This window comes from Trachemys scripta, chromosome 11 (genome assembly GCF_013100865.1).
Source record: "Trachemys scripta elegans isolate TJP31775 chromosome 11, CAS_Tse_1.0, whole genome shotgun sequence".
NCBI classification, from domain to species: domain Eukaryota; kingdom Metazoa; phylum Chordata; order Testudines; family Emydidae; genus Trachemys; species Trachemys scripta.
In genome coordinates, this window is record NC_048308.1 from 9,440,921 (window position 1) to 9,468,727 (window position 27,807).

General features: G+C 41.1%; 2 protein-coding genes across 10 annotated transcripts in view; one reads left to right on the plus strand and one right to left on the minus strand.

Annotated features, from left to right (window-relative positions):
• Window positions 1-8,998, plus strand: part of SEC22A (SEC22 homolog A, vesicle trafficking protein) — a 42,947-nt gene extending 33,949 nt beyond the window's left edge. For 4 of the 7 annotated variants that reach the window (XM_034786103.1, XM_034786102.1, XM_034786100.1 and 1 more), the window contains exon 7: window positions 132-1,106. In XM_034786103.1, the coding sequence (XP_034641994.1) occupies window positions 132-332 (201 nt within the window). In that variant the 3' untranslated portion in view covers window positions 333-1,106. Of the gene's footprint in view, window positions 1-131; window positions 1,107-1,741; window positions 1,827-8,878 lie in introns of those variants that run through there. The other 3 variants (XR_004647694.1, XR_004647695.1, XM_034786106.1) reach the window with 3 other exon arrangements.
• A 65-nt stretch (window positions 8,999-9,063) lies between these two features.
• The window catches only part of ADCY5 (adenylate cyclase 5), a gene marked incomplete in the record, with an annotated part of 307,551 nt that continues 288,807 nt past the window's right edge, over window positions 9,064-27,807 (minus strand). For 2 of the 3 annotated variants that reach the window (XM_034786099.1, XM_034786097.1), the window contains 7 exon segments: window positions 9,064-10,048; window positions 12,902-13,026; window positions 13,757-13,961; window positions 14,556-14,819; window positions 17,138-17,270; window positions 18,306-18,332; window positions 26,313-26,488. In XM_034786099.1, coding sequence (XP_034641990.1) covers window positions 9,920-10,048; window positions 12,902-13,026; window positions 13,757-13,961; window positions 14,556-14,819; window positions 17,138-17,270; window positions 18,306-18,332; window positions 26,313-26,488 — 1,059 coding nt within the window. 3 annotated transcript variants of the gene reach the window in all.

Consider the following 27,807-nt stretch of genomic DNA (forward strand, 5'->3'; position numbering starts at 1 on the left):
TTACCTACTCAATTAAAAAAACAACACGTTCTACATGGTTCATTTCTGTATCTACTTGATAGGTCAGTGTGATTTGTTAGCAGAAGTAAATTTCAATGCACTAATCAGACTTTGTGTTTTCTTCTTTGCAGTGTTATTTATTTTTATACTGCACAGGCTGGCGGAATGTCAAATCCTTCCTGACTTTTGGTTTAATCTGCCTATGTAACATGTATCTGTACGAACTGCGCAATCTCTGGCAGCTCTTCTTCCACGTGACAGTGGGAGCGTTTGCAGCATTACAGATACGGCTAAGACAACCACAAGGGAAGTCCCCTGATTACAATGTCTGACCCAAGGCAGTCTCAGTCCACCCATGGTTCCCTCTCAGGAATGAAAAGCTTTTCTCCAAAAGAAGTTGTTTTTTATTTGTTTTTTTTTTAAAGATCAACACAAGATGCCTGTGGACGTTTGTGACTTGAGAACTTAGATTTATCCTCATTGAAGACTGAAGACACACACAATACAGGATTAGTAGAGGAAAATGGGTCCTATCCATGCAGAGCATTGTCCCTTGAGGACAAATAAAAATTTGGAGGACTTGACAGATAGCAGGAAAAAGCCTTCTTCAAAAGTATGATAATGGAAAAAGATATATATACAGGGCCTGTTCTGCATATCAAGTGAGCACTCCAATTCCAAAATCAGTTTTGCCTTTGTGAGGCAGTAGTATAGGCTGAATACAAAGATGCTATTGCATATTAGCAGACTATTGGAATGAGTGCGTTACTAAATGTGAAACTATTGGATTGCACATTAAATTTAATGGGATGCGTGTATGTGTTTTCTTAATTAAAGCCTAACCTGGAAACCATCTGTTTATGGGGATTAGCTCCTTGGTCCCAGTGGCCTTCCATGTAGTGCTGAGTTAACTATAAATCTTGGTAAATATTTTTTTCTGTATAATTTGTTTTTAATGATCTTTTGAAAGTGACCTTTATGGACAAGTTTTATTTAAGTAAATAACCTAAAATTCTGTCTCTTGGCCCTCTTTGCTCTCCTCCTCTATTTGAACACTAGAAGTTTGAAAAGAAGTGCGAGGTGGGTAAACAGACATTGATTTGAAACCTGTTTGAGCTATTGCTTGTGTCTCTATACATTTTATGAACTGGATTAATAGCTGAAACCTAATTTAGCATATAGGCAACTGGTGGTGAGCTTATTTCCATCAATCATAAACGGAGTTCAGTTTAAAAAAAATCCTTTTTGGATCCAGGGATTTTGTTGGTCTGGTAGATTTACATTTTATTGAATTGGAGTCGAACCTCACTACTGTGTGTTAGTGGCTGGGACAGTTATGTTGAGTCCCAGAGTTTGTGAATTAATTAGCAGATGAACAATCAAGGCTATTACATTGCGTTCTATTTCTTTTGACAATCATATTTTGAGTTAATTATTTCCAGGGCTTTACAGTGCACTAGTAAATATATTTTAATATAGTTTGCTCAAGTAGTGAGGTGTAGTAATATGGGGCATAACTAAAGCCTTCAGAAAAGTTTTAATAGCAGGATGGCTTCCACATTGCTTGTGAGCATTACTAGGCTTGGCGATTAGTGAGGTTCTGCTTTACTATGAAATGTTACTCATCAGATCTCTGTAGGCGGTCCCCACCTAAAATGTTCTCTTCGGTAATTTATTGGCAATCAAACTGATAGCAGAGAAGTAATACCTAGACTGGGAACAACTATTGTTTTTTTTAAAGGAAGTGACCTTACTCAAGGGGATCCAGGTGCCCAAGACCAAGATAATTTACCGAAAATGGAATCAGTCCTAAATGAACAGCAGTGGTATGTATTTTTTGATGCACTCTTTGTTATAATGTCTCTTTCTAAGACCTACATAATTAAGAGGCTGAAAATATCTTGGTGCATGAAGCAACAGAGGGTCCTGTGGCACCTTTGAGACTAACAGAAGTACTCTGTTGCTTTTTACAGATTCAGACTAACACGGCTACCCCTCTGTATCTTGGTGCATGTGGTAGCTAAGGGCAGGTCTACACTAACCCCCCAATTCGAACTAAGGTACGCAACTTCAGCTACGTGAATAACGTAGCTGAAGTCCGAAGTACCTTAGTTCGAACTTACCTCGGTCCAGACGCTGCAGGCAGGCTCTCCCGTCGACTTCGCGTACTCCTCTCGCCAAGCTGGAGTACCGCAGTCGACAGCGAGCACTTCCGGGTTCGACTTATCTCATCCAGACAAGACGCGATAAGTTGAACCCAGAAGTTCGATTTGCTTGCCGCCGAACTACCGGGTTAGTGTAGACCTACCCTAAGATAATTGTTGCAGGAGGTGTGCTTTGCCTTTGAACCTTTTTCTTTTTTTTTTTTTTTCATTCGTCCAGCAAATAGAATGGGGATACATTTGTCTGGTCTTGTATGTTCCCATTATGACACTTTTTTGTTGGTATTTTGGGGCAGTGGGGGAAGGGAAGGAAGGAGGAGGATTTGAAATTTAAACAGAGTGTAAGAGGCATATCTGCGGGAATACAAAGATTTCAATAATGTTAGTTAAATCCTTAGTTTTAAACAACTCAGACTACCCCACTGCCAAACAACACATGTTGCATTAGGTTGCAGTGCAGCCTTTTGAAATCAAGACACCTGAAAACACAAAAATAAATCGTTCACTATTTTAAACTTGGGGTTTGAAATATGGATATTGTGTGTTTAGTACAAACTAAAGCTTTCGTCTTTTCAACACACTCCTTTGAGCCAAAAATTCTGAGTTTTTTTTGGTTTTGGGGGGTTTTTTGTTTAAAAAAAATGCAAAAATCACTCAGGAACTTTAATTTATTATGCTGATATATTTAGGACCCAATCCGCCTTCTAGAGAAGTCAATAGAAAACCTCCCATTGGCTTGAATGAGTGCAGGTCCTCTTTAAGCCGCATTCTGATGACTTTAATGGTGCTTAGGTCTTGAGTGAATTTCACCCAGAGGAAATTGGACCAAGGAGTTGCTTCTTGTTAGGAAAAAAAGAGGTCATGAAGAAGTAATTGTAAGAGTTACTTATGGAAACAGCCCAATGGAAGTTGATGGGAATACTAGCATGCGTATTGAATACTTACATGAACGTGGGTTGCAGGATTGGGCTTGGTATTTGTAACTTCTGCAGTTAATGAGTTAAATTATTTGCAAAGATAATGCTTTTAGCTTATTATCATTATGACAGTCAGGAAACTAAACAACAATTAGCATTATAAACCTGCTCTGTTGGAAGGTCTAAAATAGTTCTACCACTATTCATTTCACTTCAGTTGTAGTACTAAAGATGCTACTAAGAATGTACACTGAAGTACCTCTTTGTTCCAGTCTTGTGACCTTATGCAGATGTAGGCTTTTCTGCCCTGTCAGTGGCTGCTGATGTATCAGTCTGAGAAGTCTGTTTTTCCTTTTAATCTTTTTCCCTTTTCCCTGCTTTTCAAAGGATGCGTTCCCTTGCTGTAACATCTAGAGCCATTATTGCATTACTATTACTAGTGGCATTAAACAAACTGCTGATTTAACAGATGTAATGCGCAAATACAACTGTCAGACAGATTGAGCTATGCTTGTTGAGAAAAATCACAATTTACAGTGAAGAGATAATGTCTACTCCCCAGCTGTGACAGTTCCTCACAAATTCATTACTAAACATGTAAGCTAATAATACATATTAGAAGATGTTCAGAACTGTTTTTGTGCACAAACTTCATGTGAGTAGTTAGAATATTTGAACTTTTTCTGTGCACGGGTTTGGAAAATGCACCTTTTGTGTCCTGTTATGGGGTGAAATCCTGACCCACTGAAGTCAATGGCAAAATTTCCCTTGACTTAGTGGGGCCAGGATTGTGCCCACTGGACCTCATCCAATACTCATTGAAGTCAAAAGGAGACTTTCCATTGACTTCACTAGATGTTGAATCAGGCTCATGAGGACAGATTCTGTACTGGTTACAGTCCAAGTCTGATTAGAATTGGAGTTGCGCAAGGAAAAGGGCCTGATTCTGATAGGTGCTGGGTGCATTCAGTGGGACATCAGTGGAAACTGAGGCCACTCGGCATCCTATTAGAGGTTAAGCTCTGAGGCAGACTGGATCCAGCATATGTAAAAAGAATGAAGATATTTTCTTTAAACAAAACATGAGTCTGTTCAAATTTGATTTATTAGGAATGTTCAAATGCCTCACTATAGCTTTTTAAAACACACGCAGTGTTGTTTTTATTGTTTCCCTGTGTGTTTTCTGACCTAAAAGTCCTGACCCCTTTCATGGTATTGTGTGGTCTGTTTTTCATTTATTTTTTTAAATACCTGAGTAGAAATGTGAAACTTTTAAAAATCTCTCCTACAGACAGTTAGCTTTTTTGTTTGTTTTTTCTTTTCTCTCCAGCAGCCAACCTTCTCTCAGGCACTGAACAATAACCAGCCCTCTCTCTTTTGTGTTTTTTCTAGCAATCTTTGGTGGGTTAACTACCTAAAGGTGCATTTTAAAATGCAGAATAATATCAAAAGTCTTTTGGAAAATACAGTTTTTTTTTTTTTTAAAGTTTGAATATGTAGTTGGTAATGTAGCAGATTCAATCCAATCACTTTTTTGTCCTAAAGAACTCATTTTCTCTGCATCAAATGGCTGACTGGAGGTAGAACACTATTGTTTTAAAGTCTGTCAGTTTTTTTAAATGGTGAGGTTATTCAACACCCATTGCCGTATCTTTAATAATTAGTAGTTTCTTTAGCAAAGAAGCAATGACATCTCTCCCCACCCCACCACATGAATTGCTTTTTTGAATCCCAGATTAAGTAATAAGTAGAAATGCATTTCCATTTACAAACACTAAACATATGCTCTTGTGGCTTGGCACTTGGTAAGACGGTAACAGCAGGAAAGCTACATGTTTGTGTAGCAGCCGCTCATTGTAAAAATGCATGTTGTGTGAATGCTTGTAGTATTAGTGGGTTTGCATAACTGAATGTGTTGCAGAGGCATTTTACTTTTTTTTTTTTTTTTTAAGTGATAATGGAAGAAAGCCTCAGTAGTGCTCTGATCCTGCAAATAGCTCCATAAGGGCACAGGAATCTGCCTCTAGAATCCCCAGTAATGTCAATATGGGGCTGCTTGTGTGGATCCATCTGCAGAACTGGGACAAAAAAATCTCTAAACTTTGTCATTTCTAAGTGATTTTACAGGGGTTTTACATATGAAATTGTATTCATCACGCAACTCCATTGACCTAATTGTTAAGTGTAAGAGAGATTGGATATGTTGAGAGGATATAATTACTCCTGATGGGACAAAATTAAGACAAGGAAAATGTAGGCTAAAGATCCTGAAAAACTTCCTGACAATGAGATGGATTAGACTGGAGAATAACCTTCCAGGAGAAGAGGTGAAAGCTCTGTTTCTTGGCCTACAAACATTAGGCTGGACAAAAAACACTGGTACATAGACAGAAGGGAAGAGTCATGCATGGGCAGGAAGATTATCTTGGAATTTGGGGTCTAACTGGACTTTTTCTAGCTCTACTCATCTGTGAATTAATGTACAGAAATCATTTTAAAGATGAAACATGCTAGCTTAGCAGGGAGTTAAGTCATCACAACCGAGCTATAAATTGTTCACGTTACAAAAAAACTCACTCTTGTCTAATGAGTTGGCTAGAAAAAAGTGACATGGGTTTTTTGGTTTCCTTCAGCTGCTTTTGGTCACTTTAGGTGAGAGAAATTATAGAAGCAGGTAAATATTGGATATAGCATGCCCTTTCCTTAGGAAATTCTACCATGCTGTTGGATTAGATCTAGTCCCTGCTTCTCTCCCATCTCTGATTTTTATGATGCTATGTTTTGTTTTGGTGTTAACGTAGTGGATTACCTGAAGTGTAAAATAGTTTGTTTCCAGCAGATGGCAATATTTGTATACCTCTGAGACTAAAAAAGGGGAAATTCAGATTCTGGGGAGATGAAGCAAGTACAGTACTGATTGTAGGTTTCTAGTCTAACGCATCCTCCCTCCCCCCGGCACTACAAATAGTTCACGATTCCATATATCTTTACTCTGGCAGGGAAATAGGAGGAATTCTATAACCAAAAGGAAATAGAGGTGATTTAATTTATTCATAATGGTTTTTATTATTTTTTTAAAATTGTCCTTGTTTTCTCTGAACAAAGAGGAAACTCAGTTAAAAAAAACCCCCACTATTGATATGTTAGGTGCTTAATCAATCTAAATCGATGCTCCTTTTTCAGTAATACTAGGGCCTGACCAGTTAGTGCTTGAAAAATTATACCTGTAAATCAGCTTATTTGATATTTTGAGATATATTATGAACTCCAGGGTTGCTATACCTAAGTCCTAGGGGCCCTGACACCAAGTTGAAATCACCAGGTTCCCCCACACCATGCACAGGGAGAGATAGGGCATGGCTACACTGTAAGCTCTCTTATGTAGCCACTCTACGCTGCCGGGAGAGAGCTCTCCGGTCAGCTTAACTACTCCCACTGGCAGAACTACCACTACTCGCAGGGGCTGGAGACGCTTTCCTGGTGACATAGCGCTGTCCACACAGGCTCAGGGGTGTGTGTTACACCAACACAAATGGTGGTGTAGACTGCCTCAGGTTCAAGGCCTTGCCCCAGTAAATACTTAATTATTGAAAGTGAAAAAGCTCATTAGCTGTGGGGCAGCATCAGCACTTACGTGGCTTGGCCCGTGCCTACTAGCAGCAATACAGACATCGACACTGTTAGGACAGCAGTGGTGCCTAAATGTTGGGTATGAATACCTATGTGCTTAAATCTCTTTGTGAATCTAGCTATTAGGTGTTATTTTGACGAGAACTAGTTCCCCTTCCAGTTGGCCTGGGGAGTTAGCGTTGTAACAGAATGTGGCATTTACATCAGCCTTGCTCTCAGTTCTAGGAGGTATAGCTTGAACCCCTGTACAGAAGTGCCTCAACCTTCTAATGCCTAGGCATGCTAACAGGTCTGTTCCTTAAAATTGTGTTGTACGTCACACAAGCTAACTTCGAAAGTAGTAGCAAATAAACCATGTGCAGCAAAACGGTAGCATTGTAGGTAGAGTAGCTATTTCAAAGTAACATGAGTTACTAGCATCTATTTAAATATGCCAGATATAACCAGGCTTTCTGATATTGGCTCTAATTTACCTTAGGTGGTTCCTCAATACACAGCACACACATATAGTGGGGCGTTCATAGCACAAATAAGTGCTAAGAGGAGCTGTGCTTAAATAGTCTCACAGTAGATAACCTGGAGTGTGCAATTGGTCGCAAAACTTCATTCAAATACAGTTCTAGGTTTTCTATACAGAACACATCAGTTACATTACATTTAAATATGGAACGTCTAAAACTTGTGCATAACGATCATTTGATGCACAAATATGTCTTTTCACGAGCCAGCTAGATCTTAAATAAAACGTAGAACAAAGCCATGTTACCAGTGAAACAGTGTTTAATATAGTTAAATTACTTAAATAGATTTCAATTTCCATGGGAAATCATAACGGTATCAATTTTTATAGGAGCTAAAATAAAGAGCGTGTATACCCCTTGAAATGATCATGACACACTGTCAACAATCGCAGTCAGAGATAGTGGGGACTCGAAATATCATTGACAACACAGCTGCGCAAGGTGGAGCAGCAGACTGATCAAAAGTTAAGAATACAGACTTTAGTAAAGTAGAAAGCAAACCTAAAAATGAATGTACATGATGAAGGTGATGAAACCCAGTGAGTGGTAGAAAGGGATAGAGGGTGGGAAGGGAAGGGCGTGGTCATTGTGCCATGTAACGAAAGTATTTTGCAAATCAGCAAATGCAAAGCAGCAAAAGTATAGTACAAGGGCAGACTTGGCAGTTTTACAGAAGTCAATATACTATACTTTTCAAAGATGTGGCCTATTAAAGGGGAAAAGGAAGGATCACAGGGGTGCCATTTAAGCTCAAGTTTAAATGGCTGGATGCTAAGCAACATGGTAAATTAATTAGGACAGGCCCATGCATTTTAACTTACTCTTGTTGTAAAAAATAAAGTGAAACACCTAGTTTATAAATCACCACTATAGTGCAATCATTAAGTTGTTAATACAGTAATTTTTGCCCTGAGAAGAGTTGAAAAGAACTTTACTGACTGTCAAAATATTTGAGTCATTTTAGTGATAGCCAAATTCAGTATCAAAACTCTCCCCTCATAGAATATAAAAAATAGGGCTTTAAAATGCTTTTTAAAAAATAAAATAGCAAGGGTTTATTTTTTACAAGTTAAAAAAGGTACATAAATCATAACGAATTATTCATATACCCCGCCCCCCCCAGTAAGAGGATATGTCCAACATGATATCTCTGTCACTCTATTTAAAGATCTCCTGAATCCACATACAAATGATCCATCTGTCTTTTTTTTAAAAAGATAGAATCACCTAACTCTTAAAATAGCTGTGAATCATTAATTTAATTAAATATTTGCTACAAGATAGTCAACCTGGCAATGCAGTACATAGTTCTTTGTAAAGGCAAATGGCACTTAGAGTATCTTGGACACTTTCTTTGTATTATCAGGATTCTATTAATAGCTGCTGTGAGAAAATAACAATTTTAAAGGAATTGTAAAAATGATCTTATTTTTGTTCCAGTGTGACAGAGCTTTTGCTACCTTCAGCTGAAGATTTGCTTAGTGCTCTTCCCTGTTATGCTTGTCTGATATTCTCAACAGCTTAGTTATTTATCATGCATCCTACTTCCATTCACTGCACTCTTTAGCAGCCCCAACTGCATCTTGAATCCTTAAATGAACAGTTGTTTGCAATGATTATTGTACTTGATTTTTTTCCTCTTCTGTAGGGTTTTCTGAATTTTTCACTTAAAAATGCATCTGACTCGGCCTGCAACCTCATCAACTGTTGTTTGATTGTTTACTCTTAATCTGAAAACTGCCAAGTCTGTATTCAGAGAATAATGCACGGAATGTTACATAGTTCTGCAGGTTATATATACACAACCCACCACACGCTGGTGTGGACAGACTTTTTTCTAATATATATAATTTACAAAATATAGAATTTGGTATATCTGTTAGATCTCCATGTTTTCAATATTACAAAATAAAAAATACAAAAACAAGAAAGTTGAGGGGGGGTTCCCCCTAAAGTGTCTCTTGTTTTCATCTAGTCTTTCACATGTAAACTGAGATATATACCAAAGAAGAGCACAGAAGACTTTCATTTAATAAATATGTTTGCAGAGCCATGTTTCCTCATCTTGATCTGAGGTGTACCAGTCCTATTCAGAAGAGTAGCCCGTTAGCCATGTAAGAGAAAGGGGACAGTTTTATAGGGCAAGGTATCTTTTTCAACGTAAAAACATTACCGATGCTGTTCTGAAAGGCCCTTTGTGTAGAACAGTGGGTGTCACTTTTAATTTTGAAAGCCTATCAAAGAGCTAATAAAAGAATAGGGGTACACTTGAAAGAACTGACTGTATAGAACGGAAATATTAGAGGAGTGCAAATCCTTTCCAAAATAATGCTTTGTAGTGAATCATACATTCCTTCAACCCAGTAAAATTTTGTGTAGCTTCAATAAATATTTAAATATCTTATGTCCTGTGCAGCAGCTTCATTTTCAAACCTCAAATTCATTTCGTTTAACTGGGAATTCCATAGAGATGCATCTTTGGTCGATTTAGCACTCCACTGGGAAGTAATCCACAGTGTTTTCTTTCTTCTGCACTGCATGGCATGTGCTAAAGTTCATTTGCTTGTCAGAACCATGCTCTAAAGTCGTTGCATGAAAAAATGCAACTGCGCTGTACGTTTGGGTCCACAGCTAAACAGCAATTCTTCTCCATGCAAATGCCATTGTTAAAGTTGTTACATGGTTGCTGTTAACTGATCGGCGGTCCTTCGTTTAGGAAGTAGGTGGTCATTTCTCCTTTACCTTTTACCTTAACAACCCCTCGACATTCCAGCTGATAGCCGTTGGCTGCTAAAACCTGGTACATGTCTGTGGTCACCTGCAGAGAAAGAATAGATTAGAAGTGATAGCAGAACCGATAAACTTGCTCGCCCTCACCTCTACACCATCTCTCTTCAGCCACGTCATCCACATATGCAATTAATTTTGGGTGTAATATTTTGTTTTGTTAAAATTCTCTTACTTGTATCAACCAGTTTATAGGAAGGTGGCCAGTACAAGTTACGTAACTGCTACAAGCTGCAAACAATGAGTTTCACGGTCATATGGAGCACATCAGCTGCTCTGCAGCTGAGGGTCATGATTCTAGAGGCTGGGAAGGAAATATTACTAGCAATTCCAGTTCATGGAGCCAGTCTTCTGCTGAAGTTGATTTGCGAGGGGGAGGCCAGGCTACAAAGGATCACAATATGAAAAATAGAAGTCAGCGTTATAACTTGGCTCTAGAACCCAGGTGAAGAGCTAGGTCATGATCCCAGAGGGGGGAAGGAAATATCCCATTTCATGTCTCCAGTTTCTGCTTACATTAAGGGGGTGGTGCACAGGTCACAGTATGAAAAAGGTTAGTCATAGTTCAAGTTAAGATGCTGTCACAGGTATTTTTAATAAAAGTTACGGACAGCTTGCAGGCAATAAACATCAGCTGTTCCAGCCCCGCCACTGCTTCTGTAGCAGGTGCTGACCATTAATGCTCCAGCCCCTGGGGGACTGGCCCAACCCCAACAGCTACTCTGACAGGCCTGGGGCTGGCCAGCTGTTTGGTGGCACCAGGACTGACTGCCGGTCAGCCGTTCTGGCAGCCCCTATCCTGGCTGTTGCTCCAGTGGTTTCAGAGCCAGCTGCTGCCAGTTGTTCCGGGGGCCACTGCTTCAGGGCTGGATACTGCTCTGGCAGCCCTGGGGCTGGCCGCCGGCCACCTGTTGTGGCAGCTGCTGCTGCTGCTCCAACAGCCCTGTCCCAGAAGAACTCATGGACGGCCCAGAAAGTCACAGAATCCGTGACCTCTGTGACAGATTCGTAGCCTTAGTCATAGTACTAAGCTACTGCATCTAGAACCCAGGTGAAATGCTTGGCAGTATTCCTGTGAAAGTAGGGTGCTGTTAGGGAAGTAGGTTGGAAATCCATTTAAATTGTGGACCCTATGACGTAAACCCTTAAATAGGTTAAATGGATAATACATGGCTCATGTCATTTCTCAGGAAGCTGCAAACAAACAATCAAACTGGAAACACACTAGGTGATCAAATTGGGTGAAAGACAACAAGGATTGTTCAGGCACTATCCTGTTTCATGCTGTAGCTTAAGGCAGCTGCCATTCAAATATAACCATTTGCTACATAGAAGAACATTTTCAAGAGGGTAGGGGCCAAATTTTAAAGATATTTTGTTGCCTAAAGAAGCAGTTTAGGCACCAAACTCATTGTGAGTTAGACCTCTAGCCTGCTTAGGTTCTTTTGAAAATCCCACTAGACACCTAGCTATCTCTGCAAAGCTAGACCCAAATCCTTTCAGTTTAGGACCTATCACCTGACATTTGTACACAGAAAAGTTGATCCAAACATCCTCTTGCAACATTCCACTGATTTTCCATTGCCTGATAGATCCGGAAATCTAACTGCACTCAATGTGTTAACTATCAGTGTGGGCAAAGAGTCTGATAATTTCCTGAACTCTCCTTTTTTCCTTGAGTATTGTGTTGTATATACTACATACCCATGTATTTATTAGCTCACAATGCAGCTCATTAAAATATGGTCACTTTGAAAACGCAGAGCTGACAAAGCCCTGTTAAAATCTGATCTACTGCAGACTGTTCAGTGCAGAATTTTTCCTTACAGCATTTTCTTATGCTCTGTTCTCTGGATTTAAATGTTTCCACTTCTACCTTCCATAGGGCTGGAAAGTCACTAGTCTAGAGAGAAAACTGCTCATGGATATTCTTAGGTAGAAAAGTTTTAATAAATAGTGATCCAGTTAACTCCCAGTTTAGCTGGAAAAAAGCACAAAATCCTCACTTGGATTTGGCACCATTTACTCTTATTATTTTTATACCTCTGCAGCATGGTACTGAGGAATGATGATATGCAAACAACTCTTTAGAGAAAACAGGACCGTATGTGCCATGGGACAATGGAAATGAATTGCTGGAAAGGTCACTCTCTTTGAACACTGAACAAGGAGCTTGATTAGAATAAGAAAGATTGCCTTAACCTTAAAACTACTCTTTCTCTCTGCTTCTCTAGGGAAATGTCCCCACCCCCATGCCTGTCTGAAATCCTTCTACAGTTTTGAAGAAAGAGTATATACATGTCCTCACAGAATACAGGGTATCACAGTGACAGAGAAAATTAAAGACATTATAGTTTGTGGAAAATGCTGCTTACAACAGATAACAGTATTCACAGAAACAAATTTGTGAGGCAAGTCCTAGTAAACCAAAATAACTCTTAAGATTCTCCTTGCGCTTTAGGAGTGAGGGTGTGTGGCAACAGAAATATAGCCGTATCCTACTCCAAAGGATGTCATATTTTCCAATATGTGTTAACGTATTATCTAGTTGCATGGGGCTCAACAATAAAGTCAATGGGGTGTAAGTCAGGGCAGAATTTGCTTCCTAGTATCACCTCCCCCAGTGCTTTAACATTAACCTTCACAACGTCCCTACAGCATACGAACCCCCAACTGAAAGCTAGGGAAATGAATGAATTGTCCCAAGACCACAAGATTCAGGATCAGAACTCAGGATTCCAAGCTCCCAATACTGTGCTCAGGCCCAGTTCACCTCTCTCACCCTAAACGTTTGGCATGAACTGATGAAATGAGATAGAAACCTAGATTAGATTGAAAATCCCATAAAAGATACATTCTATGTTTTATGGTAATTAAAACTCACCTGAATTCTGTCAGGAACACCTGTACTGTCCATTCGACTGGCTACATTGACTGTGTTTCCCCAGATGTCATATTGAGGTTTTCGTGCGCCTATTACCCCAGCTACCACAGGACCAATATTTAACCCTAGAAACAGAAAATAAACCCCAGTGCTTCAGGTTCATTGTCTATACACCATCACCCAGGAGTCATGTGAGCATACGAATGTCCCAGGGCTAGGCATTTCCCTTTCTAAATCCAGAAATAATCCATAAAACCTTTCAGCTGTGCAATATGTTGTTTTTTAAAGCTGTGGGAAGATTAGGAGATGTATAGGCCACAGGGAAGAAGGGGGTCTTCTATGTGATCATACAGAGTCCTGATGACTTCCCTAGCCTAAATATCACTTTAGGGGGTTGTCACACTCCTTTCCTTCTCATGTCTTCCCCTATTTTTAAAGGAAATTTAATGTCCAAGTCAGGTGATAGAATGATAGGCCTTGAGACTGAAGTCTGTGTCCATATAGCAGGTGTATCAGGGCAGCAACAGTGAAAGATTCCCAGTACGGCTCAGATGCCAGCATGCCTCAACCTTTACACAGTAAGTCTCTGTGACTGTTCAATCTGGTGCCAATTCTAGTGGTGGTTTTCATAATGTGGACACTTGTCCTCAAAGAACTGGACAGACACCATTTTGTATGGACCAAAGAAAAGCATCATCACTAGTTTTCTGTCATCACAGGCCAGATTCATTGGAACCAGCGAACTTGTAGGTTTTAAATATAAATTAAGCTGCACTTTTAACTCTAGATGAAGTGGCCAGGTTGGAATGAACATCAATAAAAATTAATTCTGTAACCTCAATCCAAATACTTTACCTATTTTCATCTGGAAGTTGTTGAACGAATGCTCATTAATGTACTTCATTTGGTCCATTAACTTCATGGCAAAGTCAGCCAGAGCTTTGATGTGTGATTTTCCCACCTTGTCATAAGTAGAGTCATTGAGGCCTGAAGCAGCCATGTACGTACTGCCAATGGTTTTGATCTTCTCCAGCTGCCGAAATTGGTCCTCACTTATTATCTGTTTAACAGAAAGAGAGCAAAGTTACTGAATAAGACTTGATGCAAACTAATACATGCTGTTTAACTCATCCTTACAGCAACACAGTATGGCATGGCACATCCACTATGAAAAATTGTATCAAGTGTGTCCATGACTCAGAGAGGATGTGGTCAGAGTCCATGGAGCTCCAGCCAGGTAACAATATGCAATACAGAAGCTCCCCGACTTATGCAAGAGTTCCGTTCCGGAACGCCTTGCATAAGTCAAATTTTGCGTGAGTCAGAAACGTATCTCCGAAAATTATGAAGAAAAAAAAAAAAAGGCTTACGGAACTTTTTCCGTAAGTCTGGTTTTCCATAAGTCGGGTTTGCATAACTCAGGGAGCATCTGTACACAAAGGAAGGGAAATTATTTGGTGCTGCAGAAGAGGGTAAGGAAAAGAAAGTGACCATAAACTAAAACAGGTGAAAGACTGAGAATGTGTGTGATGAGGACTGGACTGGTCCCATTGCTGGTTGACTTCCTTCTTGTGAGGGAAGGGCTGAACTGATTCTGTTTGCTCTGTCAGTAGAACTCTAGCAAGATTAAAAGTCTGGATATCCTCTCACTCACTTCATCAAAGTCTGCAATAATTTCGTTGAGGAGTCTCAAACATTCCACCCCTTCGTTGTTTGCCTCTAACTCCACGTAGAACTCCGAGAAGTTGCTGATGGAGGCAAACATGACAGCCACGCACTCACAGGACTGGTAATACAGCTCATCGTTTCGCCGCTCTTGTGCCAGGAAATGGGCTGCCACGTCCTTTGGCAAGATGTTGTGGAGGAGGCGTCTATTGTAGGCCTGTAGCTCCTCCATTTCCTCTTTCTCTTCAGTGGCCTAGTTGAGAAAAGAGAAAGAGAGAGTGGTGCTGGTTATTACTTGGGAGGAGAGAGAACTGCAAGTGAGCTCACAGAACCAGAGAGCAGAATATCAATACACTTTAGAAACATGGTCATACTTGGTGTAAACATTTGCCCTGTTTTTAAGCCTGCTCAGCTCCCACGAGATCATTTCAATAGGGCCAGAGTGGAATCAGCACCTCACAGGATTGTACCCTTTGTCCCAGGGCAATCCAGACCTTGAAAATCTTTAAAGACAAGCTGTCCTGCCCCTTGGGTAGTTATTTACAGCCGCGCAAAGGTCAATGTAAAATTCTATCACTGGTATACGGGAGGAGAGAAGGACGGGGGTGGGGAGGAATGCCAGAACTATGGGGAAGGGGGCAGGAGATGCTGGAGTTGTATGGCTGTGAGGCATATGCAAGGAGATGGAAGTGGAGGAAGCTCAGGGATGTTTATATGGGGTACCAGGAGTGGGTGAGACAAAGCTGCATGTGTGGGGAGGGATATCAGAAGGAGGTCTGTTCTGGGGAGGCCAGAGTTGGTGGGGGGGGGGAGAGAGGTAGGGGTGTGTGTATGTGGGGGGGTAACTGGACCCCAAACCAAGTTGTTTGGTTTGCTCCAAAGCTTTTCTCCATCTTATTGCATACGGATCCAAAACACTAACACTGCTGAACTGTGTGGGTTTCCTCCTAACCATCTGCACAAAGCCTCAAGAGTACATTGCCAGGATATCTCCTTCCAAGTCTGACTGCAGAAGTGATATTACAATGTAATCCCCCTCACAGAAGCTCATTACTCAACTAAACAAAAGGAAACTCAGTTTGCATGAGGTTTGCCAGTACATATGGATGCTCATGAAATGTAATTACAATTGAGCTTACACAAAATCAAGCTAGTCTATAGCTCTGGTCTGGTCTACACTCTCAGCGAACCTGTTCAGAGTTACTGTATTATAAGAGAGATCTTCAACATAGGAGTGCAATGCCCAGCCCACCCTGTGCTGGCCAGCCAGAGTCTGGAATAGATGACCTTCAGGTCAGTCTGCAACGTCTGTCTGCTTTCCCAGGTATTTTCAGAAGAGGAGGAGTATGTTTGAGTGGATGGGAGGTTGGGTTGAAAAAGTTGCGGGTTGAGGAGGGGTGTTAGTTTCTGGACATTGGCCCAGCATGCATGGATTTTAGGAATAGTATTTAGATGCAACGGAAGCTGTTGGATGGATGTACTTTCATAAGACGAGGCGGATACAATAAAATAAGGGTATAAGCTCACTATATGACTCAGACTTCACGGCTAAGCTTTCTGAGTTCTCCTGGTAGACCTAATTAGTACCAGCTTTGCAGTCACTGAACACTGATTTAACTGGAGATGCTCCTGTGAGAACGGCATCAGACCTGCATATATTGTGCCTCTTCCATCACTACCATCCGGTAATCGCTTTCTTCCCTCCCCACCCCCCTGAAAAATCACAAAACAAAAGGAAAGAAGGAAATCTGTACGGGTAGCAAGTGTGAACCGTGTGGCTAATACACAATAACCACAGAACTGCCCTGCTCACAGCAACACCAAACAGCTGTCCCAGATACATGTGTGCTTTCACTCCTCTAGAAACCAGGACTTCAGTGGTGGCCTCCTGACACTGTGAACCTGATTTATACAAATAAAGCCACTTCTGGAATGTGATGTGTTTCATGTCAGACCTGGAAATAAGAATATGGAATCCTGCCTTTTTAAAAAATTAAGCCACAAAACATTCATAGGCTCTAAATATGTTAATATACCCAAACTCCGACAACCATACCTCTGAAAGCTGCAAACTAAAGCCTACCCAACTTGGTTTCTGCTTATATTTCAGAGGTGGTTTCTGTGTTTGTTTACATAGAGCTCAAGGGCTAAAAGAAGCATAGGTCTCTGATAACTTTTGAAAGCTGTACAGACTCTTTCTGCTGCCTGCCTCTGATTTCAGAATTCAGCAGCATGGTTAAAGAAAACAAATGGTGCCTTGCTATGTGACCTTTGGCAAGTGGCCTAACCTGCCTGTGCCTCAGTTTAGCCAGCTGTAAAATGGGGATAACACTTACCCCAATAAATTAAGTATCATAGCATCCCTGTAGGTAAGGTACATCAAGTGCTTTAAGACCCTTGAATAAAAGATGCTACAGAAGAGAAGAGCATTATTGATCTAGCGGATTGAAGGCAATGTCCAGCTTGAATTCATGGGCATTTGATCACACTGTCCATCACTGTAGGGCAATAGTTTTGCATTATGAAACACAACTTCAGTGCATTATGCAAACACATACAGCACCCACCCACCTGCAGTTTCCAAAGGAAGTCGAGCCTTGCTGTGGATTCCACCTGCTGGGCATGCAGATATAATGCCAGGACAAAAACAGTTATGACGATAGGGGTCACAATCTTCAGTGCCACTCTCGATGCTTTCTGGGAGCTAGAGTCAAGGAGAAGACAGAAGCTTGTGAATATTCTCGGCCCTCTGCTCCTGACCAGGAAGAACACAGCTGTAACTGTGAGCTCCATTTCTCTCTTGAAGGCACAGTTGTGCAACCTAACGTTTGTTTTGCAAGAGCAGTGGAGGGAATGTTCCTGACTTGCCATTTGAACAATACTTGTGGTCGCTTGCAACCTTTGCAGTTGATAATTGGTTTCAAATATGACATCTGAAACTGGAGATTAGATTTAACTTCTTAAAGGGACATTGTCAATATAAAAGCCATGTCTAAAAAGCCATTAACACAACACTATACTCGGTAAAACTGAAATAATTTTGAAAATCTGGTTTACTTAGCACCATTTATGCTTTTTTTCCTTCACCCATTAAGCTTGGACAGTGAAACTAGACTGCTCAGTTTCAAGTTGTGTGTGGTTAATATCTAGTCAGTCTCTCTCTCTCTCTCATTTACAATTATTAAAAAGTTACACTTCATGGAAATTTTAAAATACCTCTCCTCCCCCCAAAAAAATCCCCTTTTGAATTTAAAATTATGAAAACATTAAAATAAAACCTTCAATCTTTTTAAAAAAACAAAATCTACAATCTGGACTAGTAGCTAATTGGCATCATCCCTTTCAGAATATGCTCCAAGAACAGGCATACATGCCTGGTCAATATTCAGCACCTTTAAAGTATCTATACTTTATTGTGCCAGGTCGTGAAAGCAATGACAAGAACTAGAGAAGCCTTGCTATCTGTGACTCAAACATAGAATCACAGAATATCAGGGTTGGAAGGGACCTCAGGAGATCATCTAGTCCAACCCCCTGCTCAAAGCAGGACCAATCCCCAGATGGATTTTTGTCCCCGATCCCTAAATGGCCCCCTCAGGGATTGAACTCACAACCCTGGGGTTAGCAGACCAATGCTCAAACCACTGAGCTATCCTACCCCTCTGCTACTATTATATTTTTGTGAACTTTTTAAAAGGCAATTTTTGGCATGAAATGTGGGGAAAAAAAAGAAACTCACCATGTTGATGTTCCATTAGAGAACTCACTGGGAAAAAAATCAGACATATTTAAGGTGAATATTTTGGTTTGATCAGGAGAAATACAAAGGTCTTTTTGACATCACTGAGTAATCTCTTTACAGTCCTGCAGTTTTAACACTATGTGGCGCTACAATCCTTTTAAACAGTATGTCATTACTGGTCAGTAGTTAAATTGAAAGGTGCAGAATGACGCTATTACATTAATTTCCCTTGAAATGAGTGTGTGAATTAAACATACATTATGTATAAAGATGACTGGGAAAGTTAATTTTCAGAAGGCTGTCCGGGATTTAAAATCCAATGGAAGGCGCTTGGCAAAAGCCTGTGTATGTTTCAGGACATTTTGTCACGCTAAATCCAGCAGAACAACTTGCTTTAAAGCTGGAGGATTTGGAAAAAGATGTTCCGAACTACCGGATCCATCTTCCCAATTCATGAATTCTTTAATATTAAAAAGGAACTTATAATAATAATTAATAGTGGTAATTTACTTAACTATTGCAAATGTCAGTATGTTGTAACAGGAATCATCAATTTGCACTGTAGCTACCATGTGGTGGCAGGATCTAATTGGGCCTGAATCTTCCACCCACTGAAGTTAGAGGCAACCTACTGTTGACATCACTGGTTCAAGAATAAGCACACTTGTCATACACACTCATTGCATCTAATTTTCAAATAGATTCTGAATACTTCGGGCAGGAATGCCTGAGATTGCTACACGTGATATGTTGTATGGTATGATATCTCTGGATCCACTAAAAGCACATTAGCACTGCCCACCCCATCCTGCAAGGCATTCAGTTATCAACGCGAAACTGTGTTATAACATTAGTGCAAGCGCCCGCACTATACACATGAACGTTAGCAGGAGAAAGGACTTCTTTTAAGTAAACCAGGGTTCTCATCCTGTGGCCCACAGGACGCTTGCACCCAATCAGCACACAGCTGTGGCCCATGTGCCATCCTCAGGCCCGTGTACAGGTAGTATATATATTGTGTGGATGTAGCCCACATAACACAGAGAGCTGCATATGCGGCCCACACTGGAAAATAGGTTGAGAAACACTGAAGTAAACTTTAAGGGCCACTTTAGACACCAGTTTGCATTACTAGTACTGTGCTGGGTAGGCTGCAAAAGACGTCGATTTAACAGAGTTGTTGGAGAGGGCGGAGTGTAGGCTCCTCTTACAAAGAAGGGGTGGCAAGGCACGTTTTTGTGAGTAGCTGGCTGGCAAGTCCCTGTCTGATTGTTTGTTTCATGTTGCTGGGGCTAGGCTGTAGTATGAATTGAGTGTTTAGTGTCTAGCACCCTATATAGGTGTCTTTTCTTTTTTAACTCTTTACACAAAAATAAATCAATGATTATTATTATGGTGCCACTGGTCTGCTTGGTGCTTTACAGGCAAATCAGATGACATAACCTTACCCTGAGACCTTACCATATCCCTGAATACATTGTGCTAAATTATTCTGCAATTTTGTTATACTGAGACTAAAGCTATGTCTACATTTAAACCACTACAGCAGCACAGCTTCAGTGTAGACACTCGCTACAACAACAGATGTTCTCCCATCGCTGTAGTTGATCCACCTCCCTGAGAAGCAGTGGCTAGGTTGACAGAAGAATTCTTCCCACCAGGGATTAGATCAGCAAATATATCGCTCAGGGGCTGTGGATTTTTCACACCCCTGAGGGACGTAAATGGTTCAACCTAACTTTTAAGTGTAGATGTGAACTAAGAAGAATATTTGACTTCTCGCTCTAGAATTAGAGATAGAATCCACCAAAACCCAAGAAGCATAGTGAAAAAACATTTGGCTCCCCAATCTTATTTCTTACAGAAGATTTTCTGCTGTATTGAGACCAGGGTTCCCTCTCATTTTGATTTATAAATACGTCTTTATCTTGCACATTATTCATATCAGACTTCTTAGCCACTTACTCTGCTACACCAGCAATAAACAGGGTCCAGGCTGTATGTATCAGTATACACAATTCAGGAGCTTTGGACATTGCTAACCTTGGCTGTTAATCATAGTGAAACGGTGATTTATAATAAAGCCCTGGTGAACAAAAAAGCCTGCTGCCGCAAACAATGTCTTTCTATTAATAGGTTGAGGGAGACTCATGTTTTGTGGCAGGAATATTTTACAGAGTTTGCACCGATTGGAACAGCAGAAAAATGTACTATCCAACCAGGTTAGAGTATTTCCCATCTGAGGGCAGTGGATGTATATGGGGGTAGATTCTCCCCTGTGGCGAGGCTCTACCTAGCACAGGATAGGTGTGGTGAGAGACAGAAGAGGCCATCAGGGTGCTCGTTGTGTGACTCCCAGATCCTGCAATACCTGCTGCGGGTGTAAGTGACAGTAGCTCTTCAGCTGTTCTAATTCACATCATAGACATAAGGTGACTTAGGCACCTCACACTAATAGAGGACTGGCCTAGCAAAGTAGGACGAGTTAAGTGGGGTGTGTGGGGGAGTTGACCAAACGGGGAGACTTCCTAACCTGAGCTTGAGTCTTCAGGAATGTCCCTTGACAAAAGATTCAGTCAGGAGGCATGTAGTAGATGGGTGCAACATATACATGCAAGTGCTTGGTCGGCCTGACGGCTGGGGTTCTCAGGAACACAGGCATTCAGTAAGTATTGAAAGATTCGGCCAAGCTCGCTCAGTCATTACTGTTAGTTTGTAACAATGTGACACAGAGGCCCATTGGTGCCTGCTGGCCAAGGACTCACTGCTCTGTGTCAACAACTGCTAATAGGCCTGACAAACTCACTACACCTAATGCTGCTTTTGTGGTAATTATTCCCACATAGTGTCTTGTTAGGTATCAAATGAAAGCTGGTGTCATGCTGGGCATTAATATCAATGTGAAATGTATGTACTGATGATATTTAAAAAGTTATGTACAGAAAATATATCCTGAGCATCTGTATCAAAGGTCTGAGTCACCAGCAGGGACAGGTTCTCTCTCAGCACAGGGGTATTTGTACAGCTAGCTAATTTACATGTAAATAAAGCCTTGTATTGTTTCACAACGGGCCTCCTATCACTGGTTAGAACTGAATGCTAATAAAGAACAGAGACATGTGAAGTCAGCATGAATTCAACAGGCACCAGAGAAAAACAGGCTTTGTCACCACTTAAACCACTCCACTAGCGCATCAGTGTAGACAGGTTCTCCCATTGCTGTAGTTAATCCACCTCCCCAAGAGGCAAGTAGCTAGGTCGACGGAAGAATCTGTCTGTCAACATGTCTACACCGGAGGTTTGGTTGGTATCATAGCTTCATCTCTCAGGGGTGTCGATTTTTCACAGCCCTGAGAGATATCGCTACGCCTATGTACGTTTTCAGTGTAGACCAGCCCCTAGAGGGTTTTATTGACTCTGGGGACAAAATCACTGACTTTGGGGGGATATAAGGGGAAGGCAAAAGGACACATCTTGATCCATCACAGAGGGTGCACAAAGGACAGGGCTTTTGCACCCATGAACAGTGGATCCAGCCATGTGGGTTGATGATGCTGGGAGAAAGGTTTAGGTGAGCTTTAGACAAGGATTTTAGCCGTTAAAGTTAAGTTTAGACTCCAAGAAGTGGGTTGTACTTTTTATTTCATATGTAACCATTCCTGTTTCCATTAACCTTACTCAGCATCTCTTAAATCTTAATCTTTGATGATAAACTTATGATTGTTTCACTATATCTCCATGCTGTGGTGTTATAAAGGACCTGATCCTAAGCTGGGGACCTGATCAGTGAAGCTGTGTGTATACTGTTCCCTTGGGAATAGTTACTGTGAGTGTCCAGTGCCATGGGCTGGACACTACTGGGGGACACTTCAGAAGAGGAGCTCAGGGACTGAAGTACAGCAAGTGTTAACCTGCAAGGCAAAGTAAGGGTTGGCAGAGCCCTGAGGAGACTCTTTGAGTGGCCAACAGACTGAGAATGTCAGGGAGATGACACCCAGTTGAGCACCAGCAAGTCTCTCTCTGGCTGAGGAAGAGGGATAATCAGGTGACTCACAATCCTAGACACACCGAGAAACCATCACAAACAACTCTGGGAAAACTGGGGGAGTTCCAGAGGAATGGAAAAAAGCTAATGTTGTGCCACCATTTAAAACGAGTAAATGGGATGACCTGGGTAACTAGACTGGTTAGTCTGACATCAATCTCAAGCAAAATCATGGAAAGGCTAATATGGGATGCAACTGGTAAAGAATTAAAAGACGGTAGTTTAATTAAAGGCAGTTGACATGATTTGATGGAACATAGGCCATATCAAACAAACTTGATGCTTGATGCGATTACAAAGTTTGGGTTGTAAAGGTGATTTTTGACATAACATTCTGATAAAAGAGTAAGAACTATACCAAATCAATGTTACCCATATTAGATGGATTAAAAAGTGGTTAACTGATAGATCACAAAAAATAATTGTAAATGGGGAATCATTATCCACAGGAATATAAGTCATAGGACTGAAAGGGACCTCCTGGGTCATGGAGTCCAGTCCCCTGCTAGCACAGAAAACACTATCAAGTAATCCTGTTAATAAACATATCAAACTCCATCTTAAAACTAGTTTGGTTGTTTGCCTCCACTACTCCTACTAGAAGAAGGAGGGGATGTTTCTAGTGGATTTTCACAGGAACTGTTCCTGGCCCCATGCTATTCAATAGTTTTTAGCAATGATCTGCAGAAAACATTAAGTCATTGCTAGTGAAGTATTTGGATAACACAAAAATTGTTGAGTGGTAATTAATCATGGGAACAAGTAGGTAATACAGACCAAGCAGGATTGCTTGATAAAATACACTTCTTTGGGCAACATGTGTAGGAGCAACCCTAGGCATTTTGCCAACCAAACAATTTCAGCGACCCCCTCTCCCAAAGCGGCAGAGAAAACAAAATAATGGCCAGTCAATCAGCGGAGGAGGGGAAAAAGAAGTCAAGTGGCCCCTGGAAGTTGGTGCCCAGGACACCCACCCTGTTCAGCCAGCCCTAGAACCAGCCCTGAATATGCATTTTAAACAGAGCAAAATGTGAGGTCGTACATCTGAGAACAAAAAACACCGTTCACATTTACAAGATGGTGGACTGAATCCTGGTATGTAGGGACTCTGAGAAGGACTGAGGGATTATGCCATATAATCAGCTGAACATGAGCTTCCAGTGCAATGCTGTAGCTAGTCAACAAATGCAATGCTTGCATGAATAAACAGAGGAATAACAAGTGGGAGTATGGAGGTGGTATTACCTTCTGCGGATGGCATTAGCGAAACCATTACTGGAATACTGCATCCAGTTCTGGCGTCCATACTTCAAAAAATATGTTGATAAATGGAAAGGGTTCTGCAAAGAGCTACAAGTACAGTTCAAAAACTTATAATGAAAGGCTGAAGAAGCTTAATCTAGTTTATCCAAGAGGAGGTTAAGAGATAACTTGATCATGTCTACAAGCACCTACATGGAGAAGAGATTTCTGATAGTAGATGGATCTTTAGTCTAGAGAAAAAGGCATAGCAAAATCCAATGGGTGGAAGCTGAAGCTAGATAAATCCAGAATAAACCTAAAATGAAAATTTCAAAATTGAGGAGAATCAACCATTGGTGCAACTTACCCAGGAACATGATGTACACTCCATCTCGAGACTGGATGTCATTCTAAAAGATATGCTTATAGCTCAAGCAGAACTGTGGGCTTGATGCAGAAATTACTGGCTGAAGTTTTCTGGCCTATGTTATGCAGGAAGTCAGACTGGATGATCATAGCGATGCCCTTTGGCCTTAAAAGCTATGAGTCTATGAAGTTAATTTTATCTCCCGCATGGCAGATGAGTCTTACATAACACTAGCTTTCCTCTTCTAGTTATAATTCAAGTGTCATGATGCTGGTGTGTCATGGTAGTCATGTCTAGTAATTCCCAGTGCATTACTATCAGTCTTCAGTTGCTTGCATGGAGGGATCGTTTGTACCCAGAAGTACAAAGTGACATGTGTATAGTTCCTAATTAGTGAATGTACTCTAAAGCCTGCAGAATAGACAGTAATTATATAACTACAACAGGAGTCCAATTAAAGTATCATGAGGCAGTGTTTTTTATGTCAGCTGGACATGGTGGTACATCTCTAGATTGGGTATTGTACACGGACTACCCATCTCCCATAAGACACAAACGGATTGCTATGCTTTGGGGTGTTAGCTGCTAATGGAGCTTTTAGTGGAAACAAAAATCATTTAATGAGAATACAGCAGCACAGAAATTTCTTTCTGGGAAAAACTGCTGATTTCCTCCACATTATTACTGACATTTTGATTGCGGAGTGATGTAAATTACACTTTTAAGTGCTGTAATCTTGCAGAACGCTAGGTTTACCAAAAATGTGATGCCTTTTTGGGGTATAAAATGCTTTTTTTCTCCTAATTATGTTTTTATGTTATTTCTTCAAACAGGCAAAGCTATTTAGGGATAAATTTTCTCCTAAAAGAAGGAAAAAACAACCCCAAAAGAGATTAATTGCATCAAAACTACTGACAATGAACATGGCAAAGAAGCGATACGAGTGCCACTTGGCTTCCTACACGATTTTGTTTGCTTATGCTAACAAACTATTTGCAATGATTCCATTGAAAATTTAAAGGAGAACCCATAAAATCATAAATTATTATTGGACACATAATAATGCTAATAAAAGTGGTTTTGAGTGTTATGAGAATTGAGCATGCCCAGCTCAAAAGAACCAATGGACCTCAGAAAAGACATGAAACCACCCATGTGGGGTAGTTGTCTCCATCTCAAATGTGGTGAAATTAGGACAGATGAACATGTAAGAAAACAATGGAATATGTGGTGGGCAACTCAGGAGGAAAGTGTATGTGTGTGTGCGCCTCTCTGTGTGTTGTCTGTGCACGTGCCCACCCCTCTCTCTTCTCTCAACATCTTGAGGAGATTCCATGATCAGTGGAAGGAGGTTTGTTCAGCAGCATTAGTGCAAGCTTCCCTCACACTGTGCTTCAAAGCCCTGACCTGGAGGGACCAATGCACCTGTATAGATAAAAGGATAGCTTTCAGTCCCACTTAGTCCTTGGCCTATTTGCAGAGATTGAGAGTTAACGTCGCTGTTGGTGTTGGCTTTTGAGATGTGGACATTAGGAACAGGGCAGAGATCACAAGGCAGACATCAGATTATAGCAATTCTGAGTCCCTACTAACCTGGGCTGGATTTGAAGCAACAACCCAGAGGTGAAATCCAGCACCCCAGTATTTCATTACCAAGGGCTTGCCTAGTGGAATAGTTAGTGCATGGTAGGCTGGGGTGTAAATCTATCTCATACTAGCCTGCCAAGCACTAATGGTCCACGTGTACCCTTCTACCCCACACTAAAAGTTCCCTAGTGACCTACTCTCATTTCAAAGCTGGGTATCTCTAAGACCACGGAAACTCCTAGTGCACGGTACCAAGTTTCACAGGGACAGTTGTACGCAGCGCAGTAATGCGAGGTAGCTTTACGGCCCGGCCTGCGGTGCGCTAACTGTTCATTTGATGAGCCCCAACTCTCTGAGCCATTCAGACTCTGTTGTTATTTTTATTTTTGAAGTAGCCATTTCTGTCTTGACAGTGTTGAAGAGTCTTATGCTAGCAATCAGAACAGCTAACAGCCTCCATGTTAAGGGGAAAAAAATCCATACTCATTCCAATTACGTTTTGCCAGTAGTATTTCATCATTACCAAGAACCTGAGAAACAGGTTTAATCTTCAGGAGAAGATTTCTAAGGTGTAGAGACCTGTGAGATGGCATGGAGATAGCAACAGTGAGGGAGCCTTAATTTGTTGTGACTTACACGTCAGTACTGCAGTTCCATAGTTTAGGCACTGAAGACTCAGAAACCCAGTCTTCCTAGTGATATGGAGGCATCATTGGGAGTCAATATGATGGAGGAAGACATTTTGAAAGTGAAACCCACTTACACAGTGTTGGCTGCAACCAGAAGATCTGCATTGTCAAAGAGGTTCACCCCTGGCACCTCCACAATGAGAACGTATATGAATTCGATGATCAACATTAGGATCAGTTTCCCGATGCAGCTGATCTGAAGGAACACAGAGCAGGCCAGGAGACTCAGTAAGACACTGTAGGTAAAATACTGTGTAAAGACAAAAAAAGAAAACAGGAGAGAGATCAAACTCAGTAGGACAAAGCAAACCAAAACTAAGAGACATAACAGCCCATATAGAGGGAGTAGTAACCCTACCCCTGAGCTAAATGAACGCTTAGACTGAAGGCCAAGGTGTGTGTGTGTCCAGGAGGTAGCAGAAGGCACCATCACATGAATATTACAGTAAAATGCCTAATGTTCTAAGGCCAGATTCTGCCCTTGGCTCAACGTGCCAAGCAGAGTGGAGGGGATGGAATCTTTCCTCATCCAGCCATGGAGCAGCACGGCTCAGCTTCAAGGCTGCAGTAGCATCCTCGGCCTGCAAAGTGGATGCACCAGCCCTGCTCCCACTCTACCCCCATCTGCCACATCCAGATAGATGCGGAGTTCCCTCAGTTCCCATTATACCTAATTCTGCTCCCCGCTCTCTACACAGACCACACTGTAGGTATGTCTGCGGGTTGTAGCGTACACACACTGCACACCTAGCTAACATGGGTATAAGCAGCAGTGTAGATGGTGAGGCACAGCTTAGGGGAACAGAGTAGAGGGCCCTATGTGACGCTGGCAGACCAGGTGCCAGCTCTTTGAAAGGCTTTAGGCCTCAGCCAAGCACTAACAAATTCATTGCTAGAAACCAGTCTGTTTCACCTGTGTGGCAGTATAGTTAAGATGGGTATTGGACTTATAACAATGTGTTTAGTCTTTATGAAATGTTTGTGAGTTGCTGCATGCATTAATTTCATTTATTTCTTTATCACCTGCCGTCAGGTAATATTTAAGTTTTTGCTTTGTAACTGTAAAAAATGTTTGCTCTGAAACTGTGAACTCAGTCAGAAGGGATGTCTGCTGCCCATCAAAAAGGCCTATCAAAACTAAATGAGCCATTGTGGGACATCACAATACAGACTTTGTTAGTTGCCCCTGGACACCTATGAAGAAACTACATGCAAAAGGGCTCATCCCATCAGCCTCAATTCTGGAAAAAGAAAAGTAAAGTATCTAAGAGGAATTTTTTTCTTTTTTTTTGCTGTTTGGACTCTCACAGGGCTGGGGCTATGAAATAGAAGCAGAGATCCAAGGATGAAACTGGATTAGCCCTAAAAGACATTAAACTCTTATAGATTTCTACAACTCTGTCACCTTTTGGAACCATAGACTGTAACTCAGTTGTGTATATATGTTGCCTGCTTTAACCTTGTAATAAGTCTCTCATTTGTCTTAGTTAATAAATCCTGATAGTTTACTATAGGACTGGCTACAAGTGTTGTCTTTGGTGTGAGATCTAAGGAGAAAATTGATCTGGG